At 42.3% G+C, this 27,642-nt stretch overlaps 1 protein-coding gene across 6 annotated transcripts in view; it reads right to left on the bottom strand.

Moving 5' to 3' along the window:
• CADM1 (cell adhesion molecule 1) overlaps positions 1-27,642 on the bottom strand; it is a 326,789-nt gene that overhangs the window by 12,554 nt on the left and 286,593 nt on the right. Inside the window, exons 7-10 of one of the 6 annotated variants that reach the window (XM_025999191.2) lie at positions 26,522-26,694; positions 21,832-21,912; positions 11,307-11,339; positions 4,107-4,160 (exon numbers count right to left, since the gene is read on the bottom strand). In XM_025999191.2, the coding sequence (XP_025854976.1) occupies positions 4,107-4,160; positions 11,307-11,339; positions 21,832-21,912; positions 26,522-26,694 (341 nt within the window). The remainder of the gene's footprint in view (positions 1-4,106; positions 4,161-11,306; positions 11,340-21,831; positions 21,913-26,521; positions 26,695-27,642) is intronic. The other 5 variants (XM_025999193.2, XM_025999192.2, XM_025999195.2 and 2 more) reach the window with 5 other exon arrangements.

Genomic DNA, 27,642 nt, shown 5'->3' with positions numbered 1-27,642 from the left:
AGAGACCCTGACTTTTCCCTCCTCATTCCCTGGACGCACACACTGAATTGAAAGGAGTCCAAGAAGAAATGGATTTCCAAGAAGACGCCAGAGCAGAGAGCCTGTGGGGTTCAAGGCGAAAGTAGAACTACTCTAAAACTAAAGTCCCATTTTCTGCAGAGGTCTGAAAACCCGTTTGTTCAAATTCCGCCTCTGCCTCCTGAGTGGATCATTCAACCTTGGGAGCCCCAGCTTCCTCGCTTGTAAAACGAGGCTAACAACCCTTCCTTAATGAACCTCCTAGGATGCTCATGAAAATCCTCCCAGGGCTGGTTCACTCTACCTGTCCCAGTGGCCTTCTGTGGTGAGCTTTTGTTCTCAACTGGCCTCCACCTCTTCCTGGCTGGTCACTCATGTTCACCTTTCTCACTTTTTTTTCCACGGCATTTGCCACTGTCTGCCATTATCTTGTGTCATGAGCCTGGCTGCCCCGCTAGAAAGTAGCTGTAAGAGCTGGGGCCTGCGGCATCAACTCCACAGTGGCTCCTGGTTGGTCTTGTTCAGCATTGCATTCCTGGCGGCCAGCCCTGGACCTAGCACACACAGGAGTTCAAATGGTTGTGCTCAGCAAAGAGCAAATGAGCTAATCTGTGGAAGAGTTCTGTAAGCTGGAAAGAACTGTACAAATACAAGCTAATACTACTAGACTTTAGATTTATGAGCTGTATCTTGAATTTGTCTACACAGCCCGGCTGTTTTTTCTTTATCATCATTATTGCTAGTCTGCCACAGAAGTGCAAGAGCCTGTTTGCCAAATCTGGACCACACTTTAGGTGGGGGCAAGGAGACTCCCCTCCCCCCTTATGTTCTATCTATTGTGTTTTCCCCACATACACTTCAAGCAAGTTCAGCCGACTTGGAGGACTGATGACCATGACCAGCTGGTTATTTAGCCCCTCCCAGAACTGATAATCTGGATTCAAATGCCTTTATGTGCTTCTGTTATCTACATTTACACTGTATTCTGAGCCCATGTTTCCTTCAGAATTCATTTAGGGGACTCTACTTGGTTCACCTAGAGTCTTCCATCATGGCTGGCAAGGATTATCAGAGCCATTTAGAGTTTGTGCTCCACCCATACTTTTCTATGGATTGTGAAGGAGACGTGGGATTTTTTTTCTAGATCACTTTCTCATTTGTAGGGCCAGAGTTGAAACATGTTATGGGGAAGCATGACAGCTTTGGAATTTCTCGTTGGTGCCTCTGCTTCTAAAGCAGAAGACTGATAGACTGCTTTGATAGTGCCAGAGGGCCATTCTCTGGCACACTGTATATTTGCCAAGGCACTCTGCTAAATAGTCCCCAAAGGCCCTTGCTGAAAGGAGGGAGGCAGTGCGGACATTTTTTAAAAGTTTTAAAATAAAATAGGAGGATAAATATGCTTAAAGCTATTTTATTCCACATGGGTGGCAATAACCACCAGCTGTCACCAGGAAGGAGCAGATGTAATTGATAAAACAATTCAAAACTCTTGTGGGTCCATCGTCAATAAAGTTAACACCCAAAAAGTGAATGAAAGGGTTCAAAGTAGAACCGGGTAAGCTCCCCAGGCCTGCCAATAATTAAATCACTGAACTACACATGAGCATAATTTTTTAATGCAGATTAAAGAGGAGGATCAGCTGGGCAACTTGCTTTGCTGGGTAGGGATGCAGCACCATATGTTGCTTATGAAATTGTCATTAGCCAAGGTAGCAGTGGTGAATGGGGGAGGTGGGCAGAAGACAGACCACCATTATTTCTAAGGAAATGCAGGATCTACCATTTAACCATAATAAGGAAAGGATGAAATTCTATGGACCAGGGAATGGATGGTAATATTATTCATTACCACAGTTTAGCATTAAATGTGCAACACCTACTCTAATTTATTGATGGACTGTTTAAGACGGGTGTTAACCTGTTTGTCTTGTATTATAATTGAATTCAGTCTCTAGGCTACAGAAATTTGAGAAGTTCATCCTTTCTCAATCAATATGCTCCCCTTCAGTGACCCATTTCGAGACAGCTTCATAAAAAATAATGTATTTTGTTTTAATAAATTTAAACACTATGACAGCTGCTCAATTTTTATTGGTTGTTTTTTTTTCCCCTCAGATGTCTCTTTGCTGCCGAGGGAAGCCAAGCTCACAATCAATAGTAATTGATTAATCAGCATCCCCTTTGAACAAAGGTGCTAATCAGTTTTTGATTAGTTCATCAAACCAGATGCAAAGGCAGCCCAAGCCTGGCCTGATAGATCATCAGTGTTCTACATGACTTATGGCTTCTGAGCAACACGGGACTGCAGCGTTCCTGGAGGGGTTGGGGTAGGGGAACAACATAATTATTAATTTAACCGAATTATTAGGAGCACAAACAGTTGTTGGTTTATTGCTCCTGACTCAGGGGTGATAGATGGAACTGCAGCAAGATCGCATCTGACTTGGTGCAGAGCTGAGAGACCCAGAGTATTTCCTTAATTGATGATGCTTGGGGAAGGGGTGGATGGCTGATTTAGTCCCATTTTCCTAAAGAGGAGAAAAATTACTTCTGCATATCTCACTGATCCTCATCTGACTACTTATGCCAAGAGGGATCAGGCCAATGAAGACTCGGTCCTCTAGTAGATCCTTGAGAAATTCCACTTGCCAGGACCTCTGTGTCAGAGCTGTTGTTTTTAGGGTCAGGCCCTGAACTGAGAACAGATTGCTTACAACCAGCATTACATTCTATGCAAGGAGAAGGACTTATCTCTTACTTTAAATGAAAATCGGCCTAATGTTTTTGCAATTTCTCTAAATACACCACCAGTAAGAGGCAAAAATCAAACACTCCTTTGATGGGTTGGCTGTCTTTCTAATCTTCTAGTTATTTATCTGAATTCACTGGGATTTGGAACTTACTCATCCAACAAGTATCAATCGAGTGCCTTCTACACGACAGGCATACAGCAGTGACAAACCCAATATGGCCCTTTAGAGCTTCCACTTGGTGGAAAAATCCAACAGCTAAGCTCAAACTGGGACATGCTACATAGAAAAATAAAAGCATCCTCCCTGTTTCTTAAGTTTGACAAAAGCACATAGGAGGTGGTAAATCTGCACTTTAAAAGACTAGGTGGCTCTCATTTTCCTCCCTGGGTGAAACCCGTGGTCAAGGACCACCACCTCACATCAACTGTTCAAGGGAGCTGAAGTGAAATCTCCTCAGGAAGCGGCAATATGAAACTTCTCCTTCCAAAGGCTGGAGCAAGGATCTACAGTCCTATGCCATGGCATCTCCACTACAATGATGAGGAAGGGGGTTTCCTTACTGATTTATTAAACATTAACTGGTTAAAATGTTTAAGAAGCTGTAGCTGGATGGCAGTGAAGTCCCACAATATCATGGTAGCTCATATAATTGTTTAGCTTTGACCATTTTGAATCTCCTCCCCCCTCCCTTCTTTTTAGGATATGCTTCTTATTCTGGATTAGTAACACCTAAATCCTGGAATCAAGCATGAAACCTACTTTTGCAAGAGCTCAGTGTGCTGTGAAAAAGGTCTGAGGTGGATAATTAGTTTACATCATGGTGTGTGACAAAACAATTGCCCCCCCTTCCTCCCTGCCCCTCCCCACACCATGCTTCTAAGATAACTATGATGTGGCTTTTCCAGTCTATTCTACAGAAGTAGATGGTCAATAGGAATTTTGTTTCTTTTTAAAAATAAAGATCTTCTCTCATAATCCAACATCCTTAAACTGCTTTGTAATGCAAAAAGTTCCTCTTGAACCATTTTTACATCCAGAACATAAAAATTATTTCAAGCCACTGACACAGAGTGGCTTTCATACCATCCAAAGAGGACTTGGCCTCCCTTGTATTAAGAGCATCAGTCCCAATCTGAAATATACATGCCACTAGCATAGGGAAAAGAAGGGGATGAGGAGGAAGAAAGTGGTAATAAAAATTTGTTTTCCTTTAGTCTCAAAATCCACAATTGCTAATTAAGTATTCGAGAAACCAACTGGCCATTTTGTAGAAGTGGACAGAGCACCCACAGGTTGGACACTGCAGTGCCTTACCTAATGACTAGCCCTTACCTGAGAGGTCCTCACTGTCCAGTTCTTCTGCGGAATTGGGCAACTGAGTAAGGCCTTACAAGTAAAAACAAATCGTTTTTCTTTTCATTCCTCAAGGGACATAAACAAAACACTTAAGAACTGAGGATGAATTTCTTAAAAAAAACAAAACAAAAACAAAACAAAAAAAAAAAACATGAGCCAAATCTCTTGCTATCTCTCTCTTTTTTGGAGAGCTTGAATGCATTAATCCATAAGTACATTTCTCCAGTCATTTCATTTTGTTATTGGTACACAATCAAGGCAGAAAGATTCCTCAGTCTCCACTTTCAAAGCACATGAAACATGAAGGTGAATGTTTAAAATCACTCATTCATAACAGCATGCAAAAAGAAAAGAAAAATAAAGCCTGATTGTTAGCTGTCGATGCTCTGACATAGCTCTTAAATACAAATACATTGAGATGTTACATACTGATGTATGTAAGTTTTATTTCATATTTTATCTAAATTGAAATCCTTTGCCAATACTGACAAATACATTTCATTATCAATTTATGATGATCTTGGATCACTTATTTCAAAACGGTACAGCATCTGCTAACTACAGATTGCAGGTTATGTCTTCATCAGAAAATCTGATTCACAAAATGACTTTTTAAAAAGGAGAATTTAAAAAAAATCAGTGGTATTCCTGAAAAATAAAACCCTCCAAGCTGAGAAAGCAGTTAGGTCAGGAGATAATCTGGTGGGAGCTAACAAGGCCTACCTATACCAAGCCACCACCAATGATGGCTGGCTGGGATGGCTCTCAGCCAGCTCTGATTTGAATTAGAGGAGGGTTAGAGGGATGTAGATAAATGATGGGAGGCTTGGCTAGGGGACCTCAAGCTCTGCCTGTAGGCTGCCCCTTTAACACATTATTAACCACCACAAAATGTGATATGACCAAGCAGGCCTCCACCTGTTCCTTGATGTTCTGCTCAAAGTCCTGTCTGATGGCTCTGGGTCCTCCTCTACTTTGCACAATTTGCTAATGCTTCTCTAATGGGATCTGCCATTTTGGAAGAATATTTGTGGGTCTATAAAACAAGGATTTGGGGAGAGGGGCGAGTCTTTATTTTTCATCCTTCCGTTCTCTTATAGCCAAGCACAGAGTAGACTCTCAGCAAGCACTTGCTGAGTGAATGATGTGGGAGTAATGCTCAGTGAACCACCAACCAGAGCATGAAACAAATGCTCTGAAAACAAGCACTGTCAAACTGATCACACTATTAAAAAAAAAAAAAACCCAAAGTAACAGAAACAATCTTGTAGAAATGGTCAGTAAAAGCTTGGATTTTGTAAACTGTTTTATAAAGAGTCAAGTGAATATTGATAGCTAGGCTGGTGCTGTGAAAGGAAGCTGTCGTATCAGCTCTTGAAGAAGAATTTCCATTACGAATCTTGGGTGCCAATATTCAAGGGCAGGTGCCAATTAGAAATGGGAGGGTTTGAGTCCATGGATGTTCCCAAACTATGGATTTAGGCAACAAAAGGGAAAGCAGTGAGTAATGCAATCAATTACAGAGGCAACTGAGTAGGGATGCTATCTGTTTGTTCTGAAATCTGATTGGCTGAAAGTGTTCCTATTTCTAATTGGCTTTATCCTTTGTATAAAGACTGATGAATACAATTATTTGAATAATTGTTATAAATGGGCAACATAAAGTACTTCTCTGTAGTTAATTATGAATTTGCAGTTCTCAGAAGGCTAATCCCTCACTTCTACGTGGCCCAATGAATATCAAAGCATTCTACATACGTGCTTGGCACCCACTGAACCATATTAAACAAGGATGTTTCAAAGTAGGCAGCTTTACTGCTGAATGCCTGCTTCCTTAGGGAGGGCATTAGAAAGCTAATTTTAAAAAATAAAGACAAATATGTTTATGAAATATCATTGATATGCAAAGTTTCCCATTAAAAAGCAACAGACAGTTGATATACACCTCATTAAAGATGAAACTGTCATTTTTAATGGCATAAATTTTAAAATATACCAAATCATCTGGAATCCACCACTCAGATTACATCTGAAAGTGGGAAGCCATTTAGATTAGTGGCGTTAAATTTGTTTTTGCACTACTGTTGTATTTTATGAATCTGCAGTGCTCGGCCATAGTTGGATAATTTTTGAATAAATATAATTGGAAGAATGTACTGAAGCACTGAGTGTACTTGTGAGGACAAGCAAAATTTACCTCCTAAAATTGCTTTGACTTAGGTAGTCCTCTTTCATGTTAAAAATTATACACCTCTTATTTTCTCAAAGAAACAAAGATGCATTTTATGGGCAATGTTCTTTAAAAGGAAACTTCACAATTTAACAATACGGAGGGAAATCCCATTTTGGTTTTTCCCTTTAAACTTCCGTATCATTTGTCAAAGCCCTTTCTTGTCACTTCTAATCAAGATGTATCCAATAAATGTCGTTAAACTTTGTTAAACAAGTGAAAAGTTTAACTATTGGTCCATATGGGATTTGTGTTTTTTTTTTTTTTAAGCAAATCTGAACACGGTAATTTCATGGATGCACAATAATGGTCTCTTCTGTGGAGACGTGTGTTTTGCTTGCTGGCGGTCTAGGATGTGCGGCACATACCCTGGGCCTCCTCAGTGCCTCTGCTGTTGTTACTCCTCTTTTCCAACAGACATCGCTGGTTTCTAAAAGTGCTGTGATGTGGCAATCTTAAACCAGGTTAAGGAAAACCTCAAACATTAGAAACAGCAAGAAATCCTAGAGGTAGTTAAATAAAGTCAAGGTCAAACAAAATTTCAATGTTTGTGGATTCAGTTCATCAGGGTTTCATTTTTTTTTTTTTCAGAAAATGTCATAAAAGAACGATCAAAGAAAACCTCAAGGAACCAAAAATGTAGCCCCCTGGCTCCAGTACCATTCCCAGTATGAAAAAGTAGGCGATGGTCTCTTTCTTACCTAAGCGGCATACATCTGATCACTTGGCAATATTATGGAAACTGTTACTTCCATCACCAGCCATAAGAGTTCAGACGCCCCCGGTAGTTTTAATCTAAAGCTCAGTCATCCTGTTCTTCCTGCTTTGTCAGCTTTTGTGGAGAGTTTGTCCCTTCTTCCCATTAGCAGAAATTTGGTTCACGCCGTTAAACAGTAGCACATTGTTTCCAAACGGCATATCAAGGCTGAAACACAATCTTCAGGTCCTGCAGCCATCAGTAAACCTCTTTAGCTTTGTTCTGGAGTAGAACATACGATGTCTGCAGAGCCCCTCGACTGAATGACAGCCTTTGAATGCCACTGTTGTGTACTCATACAGAGAGATGTGCAGAGAGGTACATACATAGATGGTGGACATAGAGGTTGTAATAATGCGCACTGCTGGCTCTTGGTCTTTCGGATGGGCTTCGGAAGTACCCCACAATTGAACAGAAAGTCAAGAATTTCATGTGCTTTTAGGATTCTATCAAGCGTTGTGCAACTTATAAAATAAATCTGGAAAGGGAGCCTCGGGGGTGGTCACCTAAGGGCAGCGGACTAGGGTGTGAACGTGTATCTAGCACAGGCCAACGCTTTTTGCAACCAAAACTGAAAGTGAAAAATTATTTCGGGGGGGGGGTGTTCCCAGTTTGAGTCTTACCATAATTACATACTGAATTAAAAACTATCGAAAAACTCATTTGGGATATGTAAATTCATGAGATAGATCATCAGCCTCTGATAGATCAAGAGGTGGAAAGCAAAAGGATAGGTTGACTAGGAAATCATAAAACGGGAGAGGGAGGAAGAGAGGGAGAAGGAGAGGGGATGGGGAGAGAGTCTCCAACCCAGAGGAAGCCAGCTGTCTGCAGTGCAGCAAAAGCACAAGCACTATTCCAGACCATGGGCATGCGGTCACCCAAAACCTCACACAGGGGAGGTGGGTGGGGGAAGGGAGAGGGTACACACAGGGCACAAGACACAGAGAAGCGCCCACGTTTGAACAAACAAAAACCATCACACGCACCCACACATCAATAATCATAGTAGTGACTACACCACCCGTGCTTTGAGTCACTCATGCATCTCTGCCATCAATTTCAGACCACGTGGTACCAGGTGTGGCAGAGTGTTTTGCATCGCTCAACATGCACACATAGCACAGGATTCTTTCGGTCCAGGCCTTAAGGATGAGCTCCAAAAACACAAGTGCTCAAGATCCTCATTTAAAGGAAATCCCTTCGGTCACCCTAGTCTAAAAATCCCATTCTTACCCTCGCTTTTGCGTTTACCCTCAATTAGATGCTTAAAAACACATTGTGACTGATTGTTGTTTGGTTTCTTTTTTGGAGAAAATCCATTTGATTTTGAATCATGCCCATGCACTTCTAACCTTCCAATACATGCTTATTCCAACCAGATATTGGTAAGAACAAATGGTCAACATACATCAACAACTGGTATAACTTCATACGTACTCTAGCAACACAAGCTTGAATAAAGTATTTTAATGAGTCTTCAAAGGGAAAGCTTTTTATATTTTTTTTCCGTCTTTATAAAAGAAAAGAGAACTGTAGAAGGAACTCCAGTATGAAAACTTTTAAGACCAATAAGGTAGCCACGAGAGGCTGACCTACTATGTCTTGTCATTTGAGTTGCCAAGTTCTCAGACCACGCCATTTTTCTAGGCCCAGATCTCTATCATGAACGTCTCAAGGTTGTTCTCAAGGGAATCTGAGTCAAAGGTTGTTGCACTGAAGAAGCTGGTTTTAAGCCATAATTCACTTGAAGACAATCAGTTCCAGATCTTCTTCTCTCTGGAAATTGGGACCTCTGCTTTCCAGTTTCCACCATATTCTATCCCCTTTTCTACCCTGATGACTGATCTGAAGACTGTTTCCCCTCCGTCAAGGAATGCTGACATGAAAGCTTTTGGCTGTAGGCTGAAGAGTATGCTGTTCAAGAAGGTGGTGAGGATGCTATGAGAATATGAGCCAAGTTAGGAGAACATGTTTTTAAATGTATTATATGGGGGGGGAGGGGGCAATCTGGGTCACCACTTCTCTCCTCCTGCTGTTAAGGAATAGTGTGTGTGTGTGTGTGTGTGTGTGTGTGTGTATGTGTGTGTGTGTGTAGCATTCTTTTTTTCCACTTCCCCAACATTTCTCGGCTCTGGGCCATTTCTCATGTACTTCCAGTCATTGAATGACATCCTAGTGGTGTATCGCTGGCTTGAACACTGCCCTCGAACTAAGGCAGTGAGTGGTTGCTTCTCTTTTTCCTGACACAGGAAAGCTATAAAGTCTTACTCCAAGTGTCTCTTTGTTATGCCACAAAAGAGAGATCGCTGTCCCTTTCTCTTTTCAGACAGAAAGACCCGATCCTAGACCATGACGGGCCCCTAAGTCAACTTCTCATTTTTCAGGTCAGGGAACATATTTCCTACTTGGGATACTTCACCCGACTCCAAGACCTACATCCATTAGAGTCACATAAGTACATGGATTTTATCGAAGGGACCTAGCAAATAGAACTCTGGAGTCTTAGGAGATAGAGGATCAATATTTCTTCAAAGATCTCACAGAATTCAGGAATCTTATGGTTACATTTGACCCTGGAGTCAATTATAGGAAGCTCAGAACTTTAAGCATCTTAAAAAGAATAGAACAAAATCTCTTGAACGACATTAAAATAGCCTTAAAGCTCTGAGACTAATCGATAAAAGTCAGGAAGTGCTCAATTAATGATGAAACCTACAAATAACTAAGCTTAATGGAGTGCAGTGCCGAGCTGTAGCAAGCACTATGGGGCATTACCTGAGAAAGTGGAGGTTTTATAACTAATTGATTTCTCATGATTGCTGGTGTATCTGGCCCTTTCCCTTTTCCCTCTGTGGTGGTGACAGGAAAAGGCCAGGTGAGGTTTGAGGGATGTGGGGAGGGATATACGGCTCCATACCTAAGTTCATTTCGCTTTCTTGGAATTCCTCATTGGAAAGTCCAAGTAGGTGGGTGATGTGCCAAGCATCAGAGCCTGACCTTTAGGGACAGCTCGCACAGGACAGGCTTCACTGAGAGATTTCTGACTGAAAGGTCCTCAGATGTAGGTCTGTTTTAAGGAAGTCAGTCTGTGCCAGGAAGAGAGGTTTTGCTCAAAGTTGCATGACCAGTGAAGGGTTGGCTGCTCACCCCTGGTCACCTAAATGATGGATTCCAACCTTGCACAACATGCGAAGTAATGTCAATAGGCCCTTTACTGAAAAATTCCCTTGAACTCAATGATTAAAATTCAGCCCAATTTTTAACTAACGTATCTTTCTCCAAGCACAGTATCACCAGGGTTAAGAGTTAGGGAATAAAGTCATATACAGATGAAACATGATTCTAATTTTCTGATTGGAGAGACACAGAAAAGTTATTAGGCTTATTCCAACCTAGTAAGCCAGAGATGAAATTGAGAAAAGGATGGCCGTTTTGTTTTTCTTTTTTAATCACCTTTTGGTTACAGCCATGACCACCTTTTTTTAGTATTTTGCCTATCAGGTACTCGCACACAAATGATTTTTTAAGTGCCACTTAATGCTGTTAAAATTTACATGTGGTGTCATTCCTGGGTTGGAGAGGTTTCCCGCCCGATGCCAGCATAAGCCTGCACGCACACACAGAGATTAAGAGTTAACTGGCACGGGTTTGCAGAGGTAGATATGATTGGGAACATAATTAAGAGAAGAGCGATGACCTCTCTCCTTACCAGCTTGTGAATTTAAACAGGACTACGCATCTGCCCATCACTGTGCTTCACAGCCTCAACTACGAAGGGGCACGCATGATCCCTCTTCCAAATGCATCTAGGATTCTAGCCTATCAACAAAGAAAGCAACTGGGCCTTTGATCCAGAGGCTATGATTTTTAGGCAAACAGACGTTTGTGAAGTCCCTCGTGTTTCGGTGTCCAGGGGGGTGTCCACGAGGGCCAGGTGCAGCCGGACCCTCCTGTACGCCGGCCTGGGAAGCGTGGGCCTCGCCCCAGACCACAACCACCGACTACTGAACTCACAACAGAAATGACAAGACTCGACATCCTTCCAAGCCTTAAGAATTACAGTATATGTATGAGATCAGTCTACTTGAACACGATTTCCCTTGAAGACTGCATTTCTCTTTTTCCCAGGCTTGCCTTGCCTCTCAGCAGCGCTGAGAAAGTAGATAAACAGTAATGTGATACCAACCGTGAACTGCTGGCTCTGTCGTCGCGGCCGTGTCTACAGACGGGAACAGAGGATTGGAGGAAGGGAGGAGACAGGAGGAACGGCATGCAAAAAAAGGGAAAATGGAAAAAAATGGAACAGATAATATATGAGCAAGCTTTCAAAGAACATCGCGTGACAAGCAATAATAAATGAAAAGCAAAAAGCATTTGAAGTGAGTTGCACTGTTTTAAGACATGCCTTCAGCTCAAAGCTGCGAGCCAGTGAGGAAAACAGTCAATTCTTTGGTTCTGGGGGTCTTGCCAGGACACATCTACTTGCTAGTCAATAGTCAGGGGAACATGCAAAGTGAGGAGAAACACCAGTGCAAACTCGGTGGCTCTGAACGCATTGGGGCTCAGGCCCATGGCAGAAAAGCTCAGGCGGCAGGCTGCCTAAACAAGGGATTCGTACATTCAAACATTGCCTTTGTCTGAAGCCAGCCCACGCGGGCACTCGGGCCTCATGACTGCCAATCAGGCATCACTGAATCAATCGCACTTTTAGGATCCGTTTACGGCTTACGCTCAGATGCCTGCAGATGAACATATGAGCTCAAATTTTCCATCCCATGTTATTATTTCAGCAGAGTTCGGCTGGAAAGTTCCATTAACGGGGAGGCCATGGGAACGAACATGTTAAAGGCTTCCAGACACTCACCCCCTGCCCCCAGTCCCCCCTCCACCACCGTGAATCCCTTCTTCGCTTTGCGGCTCTGTGTTGTTACAAACCTAAGAGCAGAAGACCAGCACGGACACACTCAAGTCCACACAACTTGCCAAACGCCACTTCCCATCCTGTGACCTTCCACAGCTTAGAGTATCCGGCCGTTCCTCTGCTTCCAGTGCAGCACCACGCTGGCTGCGGGGAGCTGCCAGGAGCCCTGCCTCCATGGCTGCAGCAGGAGATGGCGCATTCCCTTTCTCCCTGCCAGATGCACTTGCTGTGGAAGAAAATGTGGTCTTTCTCTCTCTTCTTCCATTCCGGATGCTGTTCAAGTTTTCTCCTCCTTCTGCTAGGCTTCAAACCAGGCCTGCTGTCCTGGCTCCTCTTCACAGGAAATTGCTCAAGGGGCTCAAGAAATTTTCCTTTGCTTTTTGGCTAGAGGGAAAGTGGGATAAATATCTAACAAAATGCACGATGACATTCTTTTTTTGAGTTGTCTTTTTTTTTTTTTTTTTTAAATACCACTCCAGTGGCCAACTTCATTCCAAAGTCAACCCATCTGGCCCTGCTTTAGTGTTCAGATCTATATGTTTCCAGTATGTCCCCTTCCACACTTCCCTTATGGCCAGGAAGGGATGGTGATATGGCACAGGAGCTCGTCATCTATAGCTGGGGTGGCGTCTTTGGTTAAAACTGCAAGTAGTTACCTGTCCTCCCCACAATCCCTCCTTTACCACAGCTGGTAATTATTTTCATAAGTTCTAGAGACTCCAAAAGACTCTTCTGGACTCGACACAGGCAATGTTTAAATGCAATGGAATGCAAAAAAAAAAAAATACAAAATTTTTTTGTTTTTTTTTTTTTGGTCAAATGAGCCTGCTGCTTCTGATTTGTAAATTAGGACACATGAATTTACACCGGTGTTCCCCTTCAGTTGGCATGCTTTCCTCAGGACCCTATAACCATCAAAAAAAAAAAAAAATGCAGCCCTTCTAAGGAGCCAGAATTAACCAGCAGTCTGAGAAGCCACTGCAGCTTTAATGTCACTTATAGCTGAGTTTCTGAAGAATAGATGAAGGAAAGAAAAACATAAAACACACCGCATAAGAACACAATACTTACTTACAAGTCAAGTCTGTATGCATAAAATAGCAGTAAAAAACAATACCAAAAATTGTACAGTTGAAACATCTCTACACCAGATTGTCATGACACAGTTGACACATCTCCTTACTTGAAACATCCAAGTCAAGTGTTAGTTTGAGGTGCTTTCAATTTAAGGGGCAGGATCAAATGCGCATTTGTACAGAAGCATTTATATGCATGTTAATACATTTTATGGATAGGCACTGGCTCCTTTCCAAAAGGAGAAAAAAAGCAATAAACACTTTGGCTTGTTATTTTAATAGTAGCGCTTCTCATAAGCTTTAATTTTAGCAGGTAAATAATTAGCATAAAATGAAAGAAAGGAGGTGGAGTAAATCCTAAACAGTAGAGCCCTCAAAAATCTATCATAGCATGAACCGATGATTCCTTGATTTACTGTCTTCCTGTATCACAGCGCTGTCTGCTTTATCAGGAAACTAAACTAAGCGACCCTAGGCGTCGTCAGCTTCCACGTGGGCCCTAGAAAATGAGTGAGCAAAGTCCACAGTGCAGCTTGCTTCCCCATTCTGGGGATGGGAAATCCATCAATTGTACCCAAAAGGGGAGGAGAAAGGGATGCTGAGGAGTGGAAGGGGGTGGGGTGGGGGACATCTTCTAGAACAGCTAAAAGCAAACACATGTTCAAGTCAAACCACACAGTCACTGCAGCTAGAAATGGCAAAGCCATGATCAGCAATGGAGCAGGAGAATGTAGCAGACACAGAGTTCGAAGGAGGTTTGAGGGTGTGTCAGGGGAGGCGCTGATTCTATTTCCCTAAGAGCATCTGGTGTGTTATCTGAACAGAGGCTATTTCAAGTAAAGAATTAAAAAAAAAAAATTCTTTAGAAGTGACTTTGTGCTCCCTGCAGGAGAGCACTGTAACAGAATCTAATTCTCCCTCATAATTGCATTATGACTTCATGCAGAAACCACAGACACCCTGGCTCTGAAGTGAGTGCCGCTCTGTGAAGTAGGATTTATTAGGGGTGTCTTAATCAGAAGACTGGCGACATGTACCGGCCCACCCCTGTGAATCAACTTGTGGGGTCACTCTGTTGTTTGATAACATTCGAAGGGTATAGGCAAAATGCAAAGAGCAGATTTCCAAAGTAGGTTAGAAACGCTGTCATTAGCTTGAAAAACGAAGGTGCCTAATTGTCCTAACAAAATCCTTTTTCAACTTCATTTTCCTGCTGCCTTTAGAAAGTCACCTGGGCTAGGCCTCTGAGTTAAAAGACTTCTCAGAGAGTTGAGTTGGGCTTATGGCGGTTGAAGGCTTATGGAATTAAAAAGGCCTTGCTGAGCTATTGTCTCTATTTTAGTTTTAATTACAACGAGGGCAAATTTATAGTACATTTATTTTATGTGGTCAACAACAACAACAAAAAAACCAATCCCACGTTCTTGCAAACCCAGTAAGTGTGTACGGCCTTAATGGTCACTCTCTAGCTGTTTTATGAGTATAATCAAACAAGGTATCCAAGGGCAGGCCCTGCACTATTTGAAAGATGCCCATTTCACTAAATATTGACTTCTCAGTCTCCCAGCCATACAAACAGTTTACGGCATCGTATCTTGAATAAATTAAACATCACCTATATTTCATGTGGCAGTATAAGATATTTAGAAAATGCAAAGGCTCTGACAGTGTGGGAGATTAGAGACAGTAGCCATTTAACCAAGTAACCAAAAAACTGAACTAAAACTAAACTAAAATAAAAAAATTTGCTGCACAAGAGGCAGCTGGGCAATATTTAGTTGAAACAGTCATGTGTAAGCTCCACTGTGGCACATTCTAATCCTTTCATATGGATTCTCTCCAACTTAGAATTGTTCATTGAGTGTGACAGACTGGAGGTTTAAAACTAATCCATAAATTAGTCCGTGGTCTCAAACACAACGGGCGCCATAAATGAAAATGAAAATCCTAGAATAAAATTAAATTCACAACCTTAAATACTTTTTCTTTTCCAATTGCTCTGTGGTGCTCCTGCTTTCCAATGCAGATTCACTGCAAGACTGCATTTTGGGGTGTGTGCGAGCAGGGTGTACATTAAGAAATGCACAGTGTAATAACCCAGAGAACCCAATCTGCTCAAAAGCAGGGCTTAATTGTAAAGAATTTAAATTCTCCCATTTTGATTGTCATAAGCTTAAATGAAAGCATACTAAGCAGTCCAGACATATTTTAATACACTTTCCCCGAGTTTATTTTCTTAACTAAAGTCAATAAGGAGCCAATGGGTTTTCTTAATTGAATTCCCCTTCAGTTTGTGTTACAGAGCTGCTTTAAATCTAGACACTAGGGCAGGCAAGGAATTCCCCTGACAATTTTATTTTCCAAGTTGTGTTCTGCCGGCCAATATATATTAAATATAGTTTTTTTTATTCTTTTCTTTATTTATTTCTGACTTATTTAAAATCTATTGAAAGCAAAAAATACGTGCTGGCAAATTAAACTTTGAAATTTATTTTCTACTGGGTTCCCGGTTCATTTTCTTTCCAACTATGTCTTGCTTTAATTAAACTCCCATTTCTCAGGGACTGGAGACAGCGGACAAGAATAGAACAGAGGCTAAGAGGCCCAAAATAAGAGTCACGATCAAGGTCTCTTCATTTCTTCAAGTCCCTCTTCCCCTCCCCTTCCCAGGAAGAGATGGGGCACCACAGAACAGCAGGATGGAGAGTGGCTTGGTTTTTTGTTAAGCAATTTCAAGTTTTTGTTAGTTAAAAGCTTCTTCAGAATTGTTCACTAGGGCTGCTGGGCCCCTGAGATCTTTTCATTTGCAAACCAGATGTTCTGAAAATTATAGGAACCTGTACACTTGTCTTTTCCTTTCCTCTCACAGGGGAAAGGACTTTTCTCCCCTGGGGTGGGTGAAGGCTGTGTGGAAGGAGGGGCAGAGCGGGAGGTAATGCTCTCACCTGGGAAGGCACAGGTGAGGGCATTGCAGTGAGGGTGAAGGTGGGGAGGGACGGGGCTCTAGAAGTAGAAGCTTCTAGTCATCTCTGGGTAGATGCTGGAGGGCCAGGTCCTTCCAAGTCTGACCTTTCCCACCATCAAGATGGTCACTTTCTGAGCTCAGGAAACCCATATAGATGACACTAGTTTTCTGCACTGTGGACAAATCCTTACTATGGAAACAGGTAAAATCTTTATCTCTTGGATGATTTTTAAACAAAGAGCATAAAAGTATGGAAATTATGATAGAAGCAATAGAAACATAAAAATATCAGTTCCCAATTCTCATTTCCTTTTTTTTTTTTTTTTTTTTTTTAAAAAAAAGGCAGAATCAGAAGCATGTGGGTGGCTGAGTGATTGAGCATCTGCCTTTGGCTCAGGTTGTGATCCCGGGGTCGGACATTGGGGCCCCCACTGGAACCCGCTTCTCCCTCTGCCTGTGTCTCTGCCTCCCTCTGTGTCTCTCATGAATAAATAAATAAAACCTTAAAAATATATTATTACTAATAATATTCTTATCAGGCATATTGGGCTATCAATAAGTAACTATTGAATAAATGTGTGACACATAGTCTAAATGGAGTAGAAGCCAACTCTAGAAACAAAAGCTAGAATGAGAGATGTGTATTTCCTAGCAGCAGTGGCTTCATATATGCTCAGAACATATAGAGAACATACACACATACTGAAGACAGATGCTTGAAGTCAAGTTGGGCCTTCAGGCTTAATTTCTGAAACACCGTCCTTATCTCCCTTCTCTCCATTCCTTGATGGCAGACCAAACTACTTCTCCTGTGATGCTCTCCCCGGTCCTGTCCATGCCACCTGGTCAGCCCTCACAGCAGAGTGGTGCCTGCTATTGAGATCCAGTGTGGAGAACCTGTTCCCCAGACCCTGTTTTAAGGGTGTCAAGGAATTTTGTCTCCACAGGCATAATATGCTGTACATATTACGGGTGCTTGGTATTTGGTGAATGAACCCCTAAAAGCCAATAAGCATATGGCCCTTACACCAAGCAAATCCCAATAGCACCAAGCAGGTATCATTAAGCTAAGACCTGGCTATTATCTACTTTATGTGAAGCTAGGCTCCCTACTGTCACTTTGAAGGTCCTGTAACAGTTTGCCATAAGCACAGGTGTACTTCTTTCCTTTCTATTTAAGGAACTGAAAACATGTGCCACGGTGTTGGGCTTCCCTCACTTGGCATACTCTCTGAATATCTCTGAAGGATAAGGCTTGCATTCACATTTATGGGATTGGATACATTTTATACACACAACAGCTTGTGATACCGCATTATGAAAACCAAAATAACGATGTGGGCCTGGGGGCAGGACACACTTTCTCCAAGGTACACTGGGTTTGGAGTGCTTAGGTATCAAAAGAAGAACACCACTGTTTTCTTTTCCAAGAAATACAAAATACTTAATTGGATACATACTTTAAAAAAGAGAAAAACTCATTTATAAATGACCTATTTCGTTCCTGCGAAAGGATTTTTAAATATGTTTCAGATTTTGGCCCTATAGCTATTCATTTCTTATTCCAAAGTGATTTTAATGCCTTAATTTATGACAGTCACATGTATAGTGTGACCAACAGTCCCTGAATTTCCTATGGAAGCTGCTAAGGGTGTTTATAACCTACTGCTATGAGCTTCTAAGGCAGACTCTCATTAAGCATCTAAGGCAGGACAAGACTGAACAGAAACAATATAATACCCACATTATCTAGGGAGGGAAACACAAACTATTTTCCTAAGGTGACTATACAAAAAAGCTGGACCCAACTATCAGGCAGGATTTAAAGCTACCAGCCCAGAAACAGGTCATTTTATATACACCTCATACATAGAGTCAACTAACTTCAAAGAAAATTCAAAACAAAAGCCAAAACAAAAGAGCCCCCCACCACCAATAGGGCAGTAGGCTTTTCTTTGATTCTAATTTCAGGAAGGAATCTATATGAAGGACTCTGAACTCAGATGATGGTTTGGCTGGCTCTATATTTTAACCGAGGGTTCAAGGGGCAATTTAATTATGTGGTTTGCTCTTCAGTATCCGTGAGTGAAACCACACGGACAACTTGAGATGAAAAAAAAAAAGAAAAAGGAAAAAAGAAAAAAAGGAGTGGGGAATTGTCAATTGCAATAGTTGTATCAGAAATATCTGATCAGAATATCAGTGTGTATGAGATAGAAGAGACACCCAAGAAACTCACGGCAAATCACAATGAGGCTCTGGATGGCTCCTGTTTCAATTCTGTCCCTCAAAGGGTTTTTAGGAAGAGATTCTAATGACATTAATGGCCTAAGACTTGTAGAGCAGCAGTGAGGTTGACAGGGCAAGTGACATTCCTTTTAGTCCTCCAGAGCCTTCAAAAATTCCTCCCCTAGAAGCTACCGCTAGACGTGTGCCTTCACCCGAAGCTCAGGGACCTGCTCCATACACATTGGACAGGAGTCAGAGCCGCCCAGCTCCTCCCACCCATCGGGTCTAGGACTCGGGATGGCAGCATCACATTGGGCTGGGCTCACAATTTTTCCCTTCCCGGGGTCTCCGGGACGAGGCTTTAACATGCTTTTGAAGGAATCGGGTGACTGGGGACTCCAGGATGGTCTGCCTCCCTAACAAGGGGAACAATTCGATTATCCTGGTTATGGAAGATAAAAGATAACGCTGAAGCACTTCCTTTCAGAGAAATCAGAAATCAACTATGACCTTCCGAGTTTAAAAATATTTTTCTATTGCATTTGTACATTTTCTTGTAATGAAACTGTGACCTGGGGAATGGGTTTCAGTTATTGCATCTGAGTGGGAGAAAAGAAATGGAGGACTATGGGCTGCTTTTCTTTTTTTCTTTCCTTTCTTTCTTTCTTTTTCTTTCTTTCTTCTTTCTTTCTTTCTTTCTTTCTTTCTTTCTTTCTTTCTTTCTTTCTTTCTTTCTTTCTTTCTTTCTTTTTAAAGCTCAGGCTTTATGTTACTGTCACTGGATTTAGCTGTTGCAGCTTTTAAGGCTAATGGTGGCTGTAACGTAGCAAACGGTACAAGAGAGAAGAAGAGTGGAAATTAATTTAGCTATCCATTTGTCAAGATTCAGTCTGGAAGATTTTTTTAGGAACCAATCTAAATCTCGGGGATAGCCTGGACCTTTAAAATGGGACACACGATCATTCAGCTCCATAACCTTTAATCTGTTTGAAGTAAGGAGCAAATGTTAAATTCCACAAGTGTACTTTCTGGGCAAGATAAATATATGTAAGACTGCTTGTTAAGACACGGCAAGCTGAGAAGATCATGTCCGTTAAGGCAATGGATCCTACAATGTTGTTTTAGAGGCAAAATTACTTTAACTACTCTTGGGTGTGCCACCGAGAGATCTGGGTGTTTACGGCCATGGATGCCTTCTGTGTGTGGACAGGGTTCAAGTGCTGGCGCTGAAAGGCATTGTGCACCTGTGAGCTCATTGTTGTGTCTCAGGGTGTCTCGGGCTGGGAGCAGAGAGGGGCCAAGACAAGCCCCTGCTTAAAATCACCTTCGTATGGGTAGAAATACAGCATTGTTTGTTTCAAGAATTTCTTCTTGAATGGAGTCTGTCTGCTGGGAACTCTGAGGACAGTGAATTATAGCTGCTGGAGGACACAAGAGTAGCTTTAGTCAGGGGTAAAGGCTTAAGGCTGTGAGTGGAGGTGCCTCTTCTGTGTTGCTGAGAGTTGGGGTGGGAAGGGGGAGTTCAGGGAGTGCTAGGAAAGGTCTTCAAAAACAAAATGCAAAAACCAAAAGTCAGCCTCAGCTAGTAAGAGGCCAGCCACAAATGAAAAGTGTTGTTCCATGTTATGGAGAAATGGAGTGTTTCTAGAGAGCAAGGAAGGCCTCCACTGCCTTAAAATAAAGACCTAACTAGCCACAGCCACCTAGACGGAACCTTTTAGAAGGAGAGGGAGTAAAGGGCTGGCTCATTCCTGGGCCCCTTCTGCAATGACAGACCGACTACCTGTACAGGGCAGCAAGGGGGTTGGAGGTGTGAGTTCCCAGGGACATCCAAAGGGCCGTTCTTAGGAAATTTCACAAAAACTTGTTATGGAGAGCTCAAGCCTAATTCAGTTTACAGCCTGGATAAGCAGCAAGAGAAATCACGAGAGGTCAAAACCTGGCTCCCAGTACAGAAAGTTGCTAGCCCGACCACCTGGAATCAGAAAGGAGCATGTTGGCTGTGCTTGGGAATGAGGTGGAAAGGGCGGGGGGGTGCAGGGAGGAGGGGTCTGTGTACTCTGCTCAAAGCTGAGTTTACTTAAGCAGCAGAAGGAACTGCAGAAATACACACAGACAAGAATTTAGGAAGCAGCCCGGATGGAGCGGAGTTCAGAGTGAGACATAACCAATTGATGGATTTTCAGAAGATTTTAAGTGCAGGCACTGATGTTTTCATAAACAACAGTCAGAAAAACCCTCACTGGTGGCTTTCTCTAAGGCTCTCTTTGTCCCACCGTGAAGGGTTAGAAAGGTGAAGAACAGGGAGATTAGCTGATCTACTGTCCTATCTCATCAACCTCCTCTTCCACGGAACACTCTGGATTTTCGTCATGCCTGTCTCACCGACTCCTGTGAAAACTGGAAACGTATCCAGACAGTCAGTGTAAAGGACAGGTGCCCTATCTGGGGTGCTAACGAGGACCTCCACCGAAGAATGATGAATTATATATTCAGTGCTTTAAAAGAAGTCCTGTATCCCGGGGTGTGGAGCTCAGAGAGACCTTGCAGTCTCCTGGGATAACAGAATGAAGCAGGAAAGTTAACTTTTAAAGAATTTTTTTTTTTTCCTCAGAGAATAATTACTTTTACTCGTTCTGGGGTCAGTACTCCTACACATGGTTGGGGAAGCGCTTACCTAAGGATGTCTAGTAGACATGGTGCAACCATAACCTTTCCTGCCACCGTAGGCAGAGGAAGCGCCAAGGCTCCCAGACAAGCAACACCAAGTGGTATGAGAGCTGCTGGGTGCCAGCAAGGGGATGGATGGCACACTTCCTCCCTCAGTGATAGAAAATCAGAGACAATGAACCTCATTTTGAATTAGTTTCGGCCAGTCCAAAAAAGATAAAGCCACAGAGTCACAATGGCTGTGGCTGCCTCTTCCACACCTCCAATATTTAACTGAGGGCTGTGCAGGGTACGTGAGTGCTCAGCTCAGAGAAGACAAGTGACTCTCTCTGACCTCCTGACCCAGGCAACACAAACAGGTGGTCACTTTGTCAGCAGGTACTCTGGGGCAGGAAGGATGGAGATGTACTTCAAAACATGGCCCGCATGGGCCTGTTAGAGGGTGTGTATTTTCCTTCATATGAATTAAGATGGAATTAAGACAAGGAGAAGATCCAAAGCCAGAATACTTACCATTTCATCAACCGTGGCTAAGCCTAAGCTATCGGCATGTAATAGCCAGGCTGCCACTTTCTCTAGCATTCTGCTTTGAATAGTGATGCTTAAAAAAGAATTCTCTTAAGTGTAAGCTGCAAAATATCTGATCTACTGTTAAGTGCCTGGATGTTAAAGATTTTCTGGGGTCCTTAAGATTCAACTTAAGAACACAGCAGCTAATGTCTTTGAAGTTCCAAAATAAAGGAACAATTAAATTCCAAGGATTTCAAGAGAACTTTTCGGCTTCTTTGCATACATACCAGAAAGACAATATACATTCAGGACATTTTCAGTGGTAATGAAGGTACCGTACCTGTGATGATGGTAAGGATGATGGTGGTGGTGGTGGTGGTGGTGGTGGTTGTTGTGGGAGGAGGGATAGTTGTGGGGGGATCTGGATAAAAAAAAAAAGGAAAATCAAACCCACAATGCTGAACACAACAATGATCAGTAATGACAAAACAAAGGCATGAGGACATTGAGATGTTTGTTTGATGACATCCCCCTCTGAAACCAAAAGCTTCCCCGCCTTCCCACCGAAGATCTGTGTCTTGTAATCGTAACCCAAAAACCTTAGTTGGAAAAGCTAAGAAAGAAGAAAAGAGATTTGTATTAATGAAGCGAACTAGGGATGAGGAGATGTGAAGGAGAGAAGGGAGGAAAAAATCAAAATAGGATACCCCTAGCCTAATCTGATTTCAAAGGTGAGAGTAAACCAGCTCCATGCCCAAGAGTCACTTCATTTTATACTATTGCAGATGGGATAAAGGAAGGAGATGACGCTGCTCTATCAAAAGAGCTCCTATCGGCCAAGGATGAGTGTGCTCCTGCTCCCTGCTCCCCATGAGGGGTAACTTCATTATTCCCCATCAATACATCCCAGCGGGAAGTAAAACTACTTCTATGCTTGTAATAAATACAAAGAAGAGAGAATGTCACCACTAAATATCAAGTTCCAGGCATGTGAGATTTTACTGAGATTTTATTTTTTTTAAAAGTCAATAAATTTTACAACCTATAAATATTAATACATTAGTTGCGTTTGCTCACGCTAAAAGCTTGACCTAAGTGGATGGCGAGGATAAGACCAAAAGCCTGCCTTCCATCTTGTAAACAGGATGAAATATAAACGAGGTTTGACCCTCAAAGCCAGGAATCCCAGAGGGAATCCTGCGTTAGATGTTTGATATACTGTATATTCTTCTATCATCTCAAAAATTATTTGGGGGACAAGGGAAGGGCAAATATGAAAGAGAAAAAATAAAATCCTGAGCCCAAATGATCAAACTGAATGTGTTAAATTGTCAGCAAGACTTTGAACTAAGCAATCATTCTGCTATAATAGAGCATAAGACGATTTGAAGGCTTTTGATTTTAAATTTTATCTAAAGCACGTCAACTTTCTCTTCCTGACACATCTGGTGTCCTTTTATCTCCAAGTGAGCTCTCAGATTGTCTAATTAATACATCAAAACTTTAATTATATACTGCACCTTTATTGGCTTTGGTACAACTTCCTGAAAGTTTATAAAAACACTATTTTGGCGCCTGGTTGTAAGGTCTGCTCAAAATGATGCCTACTATTGATCAATCCAAGGTTTTAATTTTCCTCACAAACTTCTCTCACACATACAGAATGTATGGATTTGATGGGGAAGAAGCAGCAGCAAATTGTTCTGTTTTACAGGAGACTGTGCTCGTTCAAAGTTGTGGACATGAGTGCTTTAAAGCAGCCTCACAGAGAAATCCAAAAAGGAATTAATAATAATAACCCCCCCCCACACACACAAAAATCTCATTCTCCTCCAAGAAGCAGAGATGGTTTAAATTAGTAATTTCAAACTACCTTTTTAGATGGATAGGCAGTTATGTTCAGTCTTGCTTCTTGGACACTTTCTCACGGAGGCCCCAGGTAAGGAAGCATTCTGTGACCTGGCAGGTCACATGGATGCACCCACGCCTTGCTGCAGGCACTGGGACAGATACAGATGAGCAAGGTGCACTGGCCTCCGAGTTGAGCTCCGATGACATCCTGCGCCCTCTACTACCTAGCTCAACGGTACCTGGAGAGGTGCCTGCTGCCCAGCATGTGGGCAGCTAATGTGGTTTTCCTGTTCTGGTTCAATTACAATATTTATCACTGGGAAGGAACATCTGTGCCTGGGAGACTTCCCCTGAATATAGTCTAATGCTATTTCTGTACCTCTCTCTCTCAAAGTATTGGCACAAAATGTGGGATAGCCACAATACAATCAAAGGGGAGCTGAAGGTCCGTTTTTGAAATATGATTTGAAAATACGATTATGAACAAGGGGTTGACCAGACTAACAAGGGCAGGGACTTCAGAAAAAAGGTCACCAGTGCCTTTCGTTATGTGAAAATCACACACTTTCAATTATTTTCATCACTACCGGGGTAACTGTTGTCCTTCACATCTGGCTCAAGTGACCTGAATGAATTAGATTCCGTTAACAGATATAACCTCATCGCTCAGATCGTTTCTAGCAATAAGAGCAACGTGAGGCCACTATTTAAGAAAATACAGAGTTGGAGCTAATGAGCTGTGTTTGACACATGGAGGCTAAAAGAACAAAACCAATCAGGGTTCAGGCACTAACCAGCTAGATTCTCCAAGTACAGGAGTTATTTCCAGAGAATTAAACATTTTAAAAGCACGTGAATGCTTAGTTCATAAAGTACTCTGAATGCTACTGCAGTAGTACAATAAATCACCTTTGAAAAGAAAACCTACTTGCCATCTTCTCAAGTTGCAAGGATATTTTACTAACAGACTAGCAGTACCTCAGGCTGGTGTTCCAGCCTGCCATTCCAAGCACTGCTACTGGCACAGCTTAAGGGAGGCAAGTAGAATAATGCAGATTGAACAGATCCCTAGACGAGGGCAAGTGCACCATCCTGGGTTGGGGAGATGTGTTTGTGTGTGTGTGTGTGTGTGTGTGTGTGTATGTGCTTGTCTAAACAGGTAGGTTGCTATGTTTCTTGGCTTTCAATAACATACTCCAGCCCAGCAAGTGAATTCCAAAAACAGTCTTATGTTTGGTGGGAACTGTTCTACTGGGAAGCAAGAGGCGCTCCAAAGTAAGAAGTAAGACACAAATGTCCCCATGGACTTGACTCTCCAGGTATCTTGGCTCGGAAACAGAGTTAGTGACCCTGTGAACTTGGGCAGCTTAGATGACCTTTCCAAGCTTCATCTGTCATCTGAAAAGTGGGACGAGGATAATGCATACTTCCTGGTGTTACTGTGGAGAGGTGGTCACTCTTGTGCGACAAAATGAGCGCCCAGCAAGTGCCAGCTGTAAGCTGGCATCCCAGATTACCGAAACACCTCGGTGTCCATCAAATCCACAAAACATTTCTTGAGACATGGGAACAGTAGGTACGATAAATCACAATTGTTTCTCCGGAGATAACTTAGTTTCTGAATCAAGGAAGCATATAGTAGATTGGTGAGAATTTACCACCATTGGGACCCACCGCTGACCAGTGGCAGCAATGGACAGGGCTTGCACGAGCGTCAAACCCTCATGGACAGAGGGGGATTTACCTTCCACCCCCTGGCATCAGCAGACTGTGAACAGTCTGAGGCACAGGCAGCTGTGTACTATCACCTGGAAATGGGACATGGGGCAGCCCCTGGCACCTACACGGGACCGCCATTCCCTTCACTTGGATCTCCTCAACCACTGGAGAGAATTAATGCTATTCCATGTGTGGACTACAGACAACATGGGTGGTGTATGCAGAAAACAAACCTCAGAAGTTTACAAACCAGGTGAGTAGATGTGATCCTGTAATTCTGCATTTGTTAAAAGAGTAAAAAAATCCCAAAACTTCAGGATTAGATGATAAGGATTATACTTAAATACCCATGTAGATATGGTGTAAAGCATGTTCTGATGTCCTCAAAAAGACAGTGACTCCTGTTTACTTCATAAGGAAAGTGGTCAGGTTCTAAAACATAATGATGTAAGTATTCCATAGGTATAGTTATGTGTGTATAGGTGTATATTCACATACACTTATATTGGGATTATTTACGGTGCTAACAGGAAGAAATAAATGTGTACACACATACCCATATATTTGTAAGACGCTGAGATTTTTCTGGCCTGTGGTTACTCACTACATGTAGTGTCAGTTCATGACTATGCTTCCTGGTATAAAAAACAACCTAGAGACATCGACTGGACAGAAGAGACTCAATCTGTCATCCTAAGACTAGAAAGGCAGTGCACTCCTCAACTAAAAAGAGAATATTCACTAGACACAAAATTGACATTAAGATATAAATGGGAAAAAAAAGTCTATAATGCCTGACACGTAGTAGATGCTCAATAAACATGTGTTGGTTAAAGAATGCAATTCATGATAATATATGCTTTAATTATCCTGTAAAAAGATATTAAGAAAACAGACAAATTTAAAAATAAATACATTCATGTCTGAAGGAGTAGCTATGAGTGGTTTATGCAGCTATAAGGACCTTATATATATATATATTTTTTTCCCCCAAGTATTTACCAGCTTGCAACATCTTCCAGAATGTAATAGCTTCATGTTGAAAACAGGATACTTCTGTTCATCAAAGCAGGAAAAAGGCTAGCTGAGGTATCACAGGAAAATACCACTGGGAATAAACTTTCTGAGCTAAATAGCCATTAATTGGGAAGGCTGAATTTTGCAGTCATTATTTCTAACATAATCTCCACTGCTTGTGCCTGAGGATACAGCTTTCCTGCTCAGCATGACCAGGGACTGTGATCTAGCGGGAACTCCCCACGATCAGAGGGAGAGAAGAAAAGTCACTGCCCTCCCAGGTGGAGATGCTGGGGTCCACCTCAGGCCAGGCTTCTTTACGTTCTCGAAGAAAACAAACTGGCTTTTGGTTTTCAACTGGACCAAAAGCTCTGGGAGTGAATCACAAGCAGCAGCTACGCGTAAATGAGTCTAGGGGAAGACTGTTTTAGCTTTCCACGTACCGTAAACATACAGCATATAATCCGAGTGAGCTTTCCCCACTATGTTAGAGGCTTCACAGCGGTAAGTACCATTATCTGTTTTGTTTAGGTTATTGATGAACAGGTTGGGCCCAGACAGGACAGCGTGCTGAGGCATCTCGTCATCGACTCTAACCCAGGTCACCATCACCGGCCTGCAGAGTAAAGAGGAGGAACACAGGCTGCTTTATTATTTCCCACCAAGTTGCCTGTCTTGGCTTCCCACCTGTGTGTTACAGGAATCGCATGCAGGGTGACACAATTAAAGAGGACCTGCTGGACGTGTTTTAAGTTCACAGAATTACAGTCGTGAAGTCCCCTCAAATCTGTTTGGAATAAACTCTTTTTGAAAACATTATCAGGTGTTGAGAAACTTTCAACAGAACACATGCCGGAGTCTCATTATTTCCAATTCATCTTTAACAAATCAGCAAATAAACCAGTGCTCCCTATTTTTATGCCCTGCTGTGTGGTTTCACACCAATTCAGACAGGACAGAGCTCACCCATCGTTAATCATCTCATTAATTAGGGGGAAAACATCACATTCTTGGCTAGTGATACATGCATTAATCTGATGGTTACTGATACACCAAGACCCTTGCTTAGAAGCCACTTGTAATATTTGAGTGGATTTCAAGTTTTGCACAAAGAAATGGACTTTTACACCTGAGTGCTGCTATCTTTTGACCTCTGCTGTTGGAAAAACCCACTTCTATTTATTCTGGAAAGATGCAATCACTTCTTTTGCCCTTCACTCCTACCCATAACCTGCCTCCCCCAACTCAGTCCACTTTCTCTACTTGTTCCTGGGCAAAATGCCTTGCTTTGCTGGCTCTCCAAGTGCCCCATGCTGTCACTCCCCTCCTCCCCATGTGCACTTGCAGGCCCTGGGCTCAAGGGCGAGGCTCTGGGGCAGTCACCGAGGGGCACAGCTCCACACGAGCTCCTTGTGGCACTTGCACAGAAGCATGCTTGTGTTAGGGATTTCAAGTACCACATGTGCATCCATCAGGGAAAAGCAAATTTCACAAGATGCTCCAGAGCCCAAATCACACACACATCAAGTCTTTCAAACTCACTGAATCTAAAACTTGAGTTCTT

This window comes from Vulpes vulpes, chromosome 12, assembly GCF_048418805.1.
Source record: "Vulpes vulpes isolate BD-2025 chromosome 12, VulVul3, whole genome shotgun sequence".
NCBI classification, from domain to species: domain Eukaryota; kingdom Metazoa; phylum Chordata; class Mammalia; order Carnivora; family Canidae; genus Vulpes; species Vulpes vulpes.
Note: the sequence above shows the minus strand (reverse complement) of the source record. Positions and strands in the feature narration are given on the sequence as shown.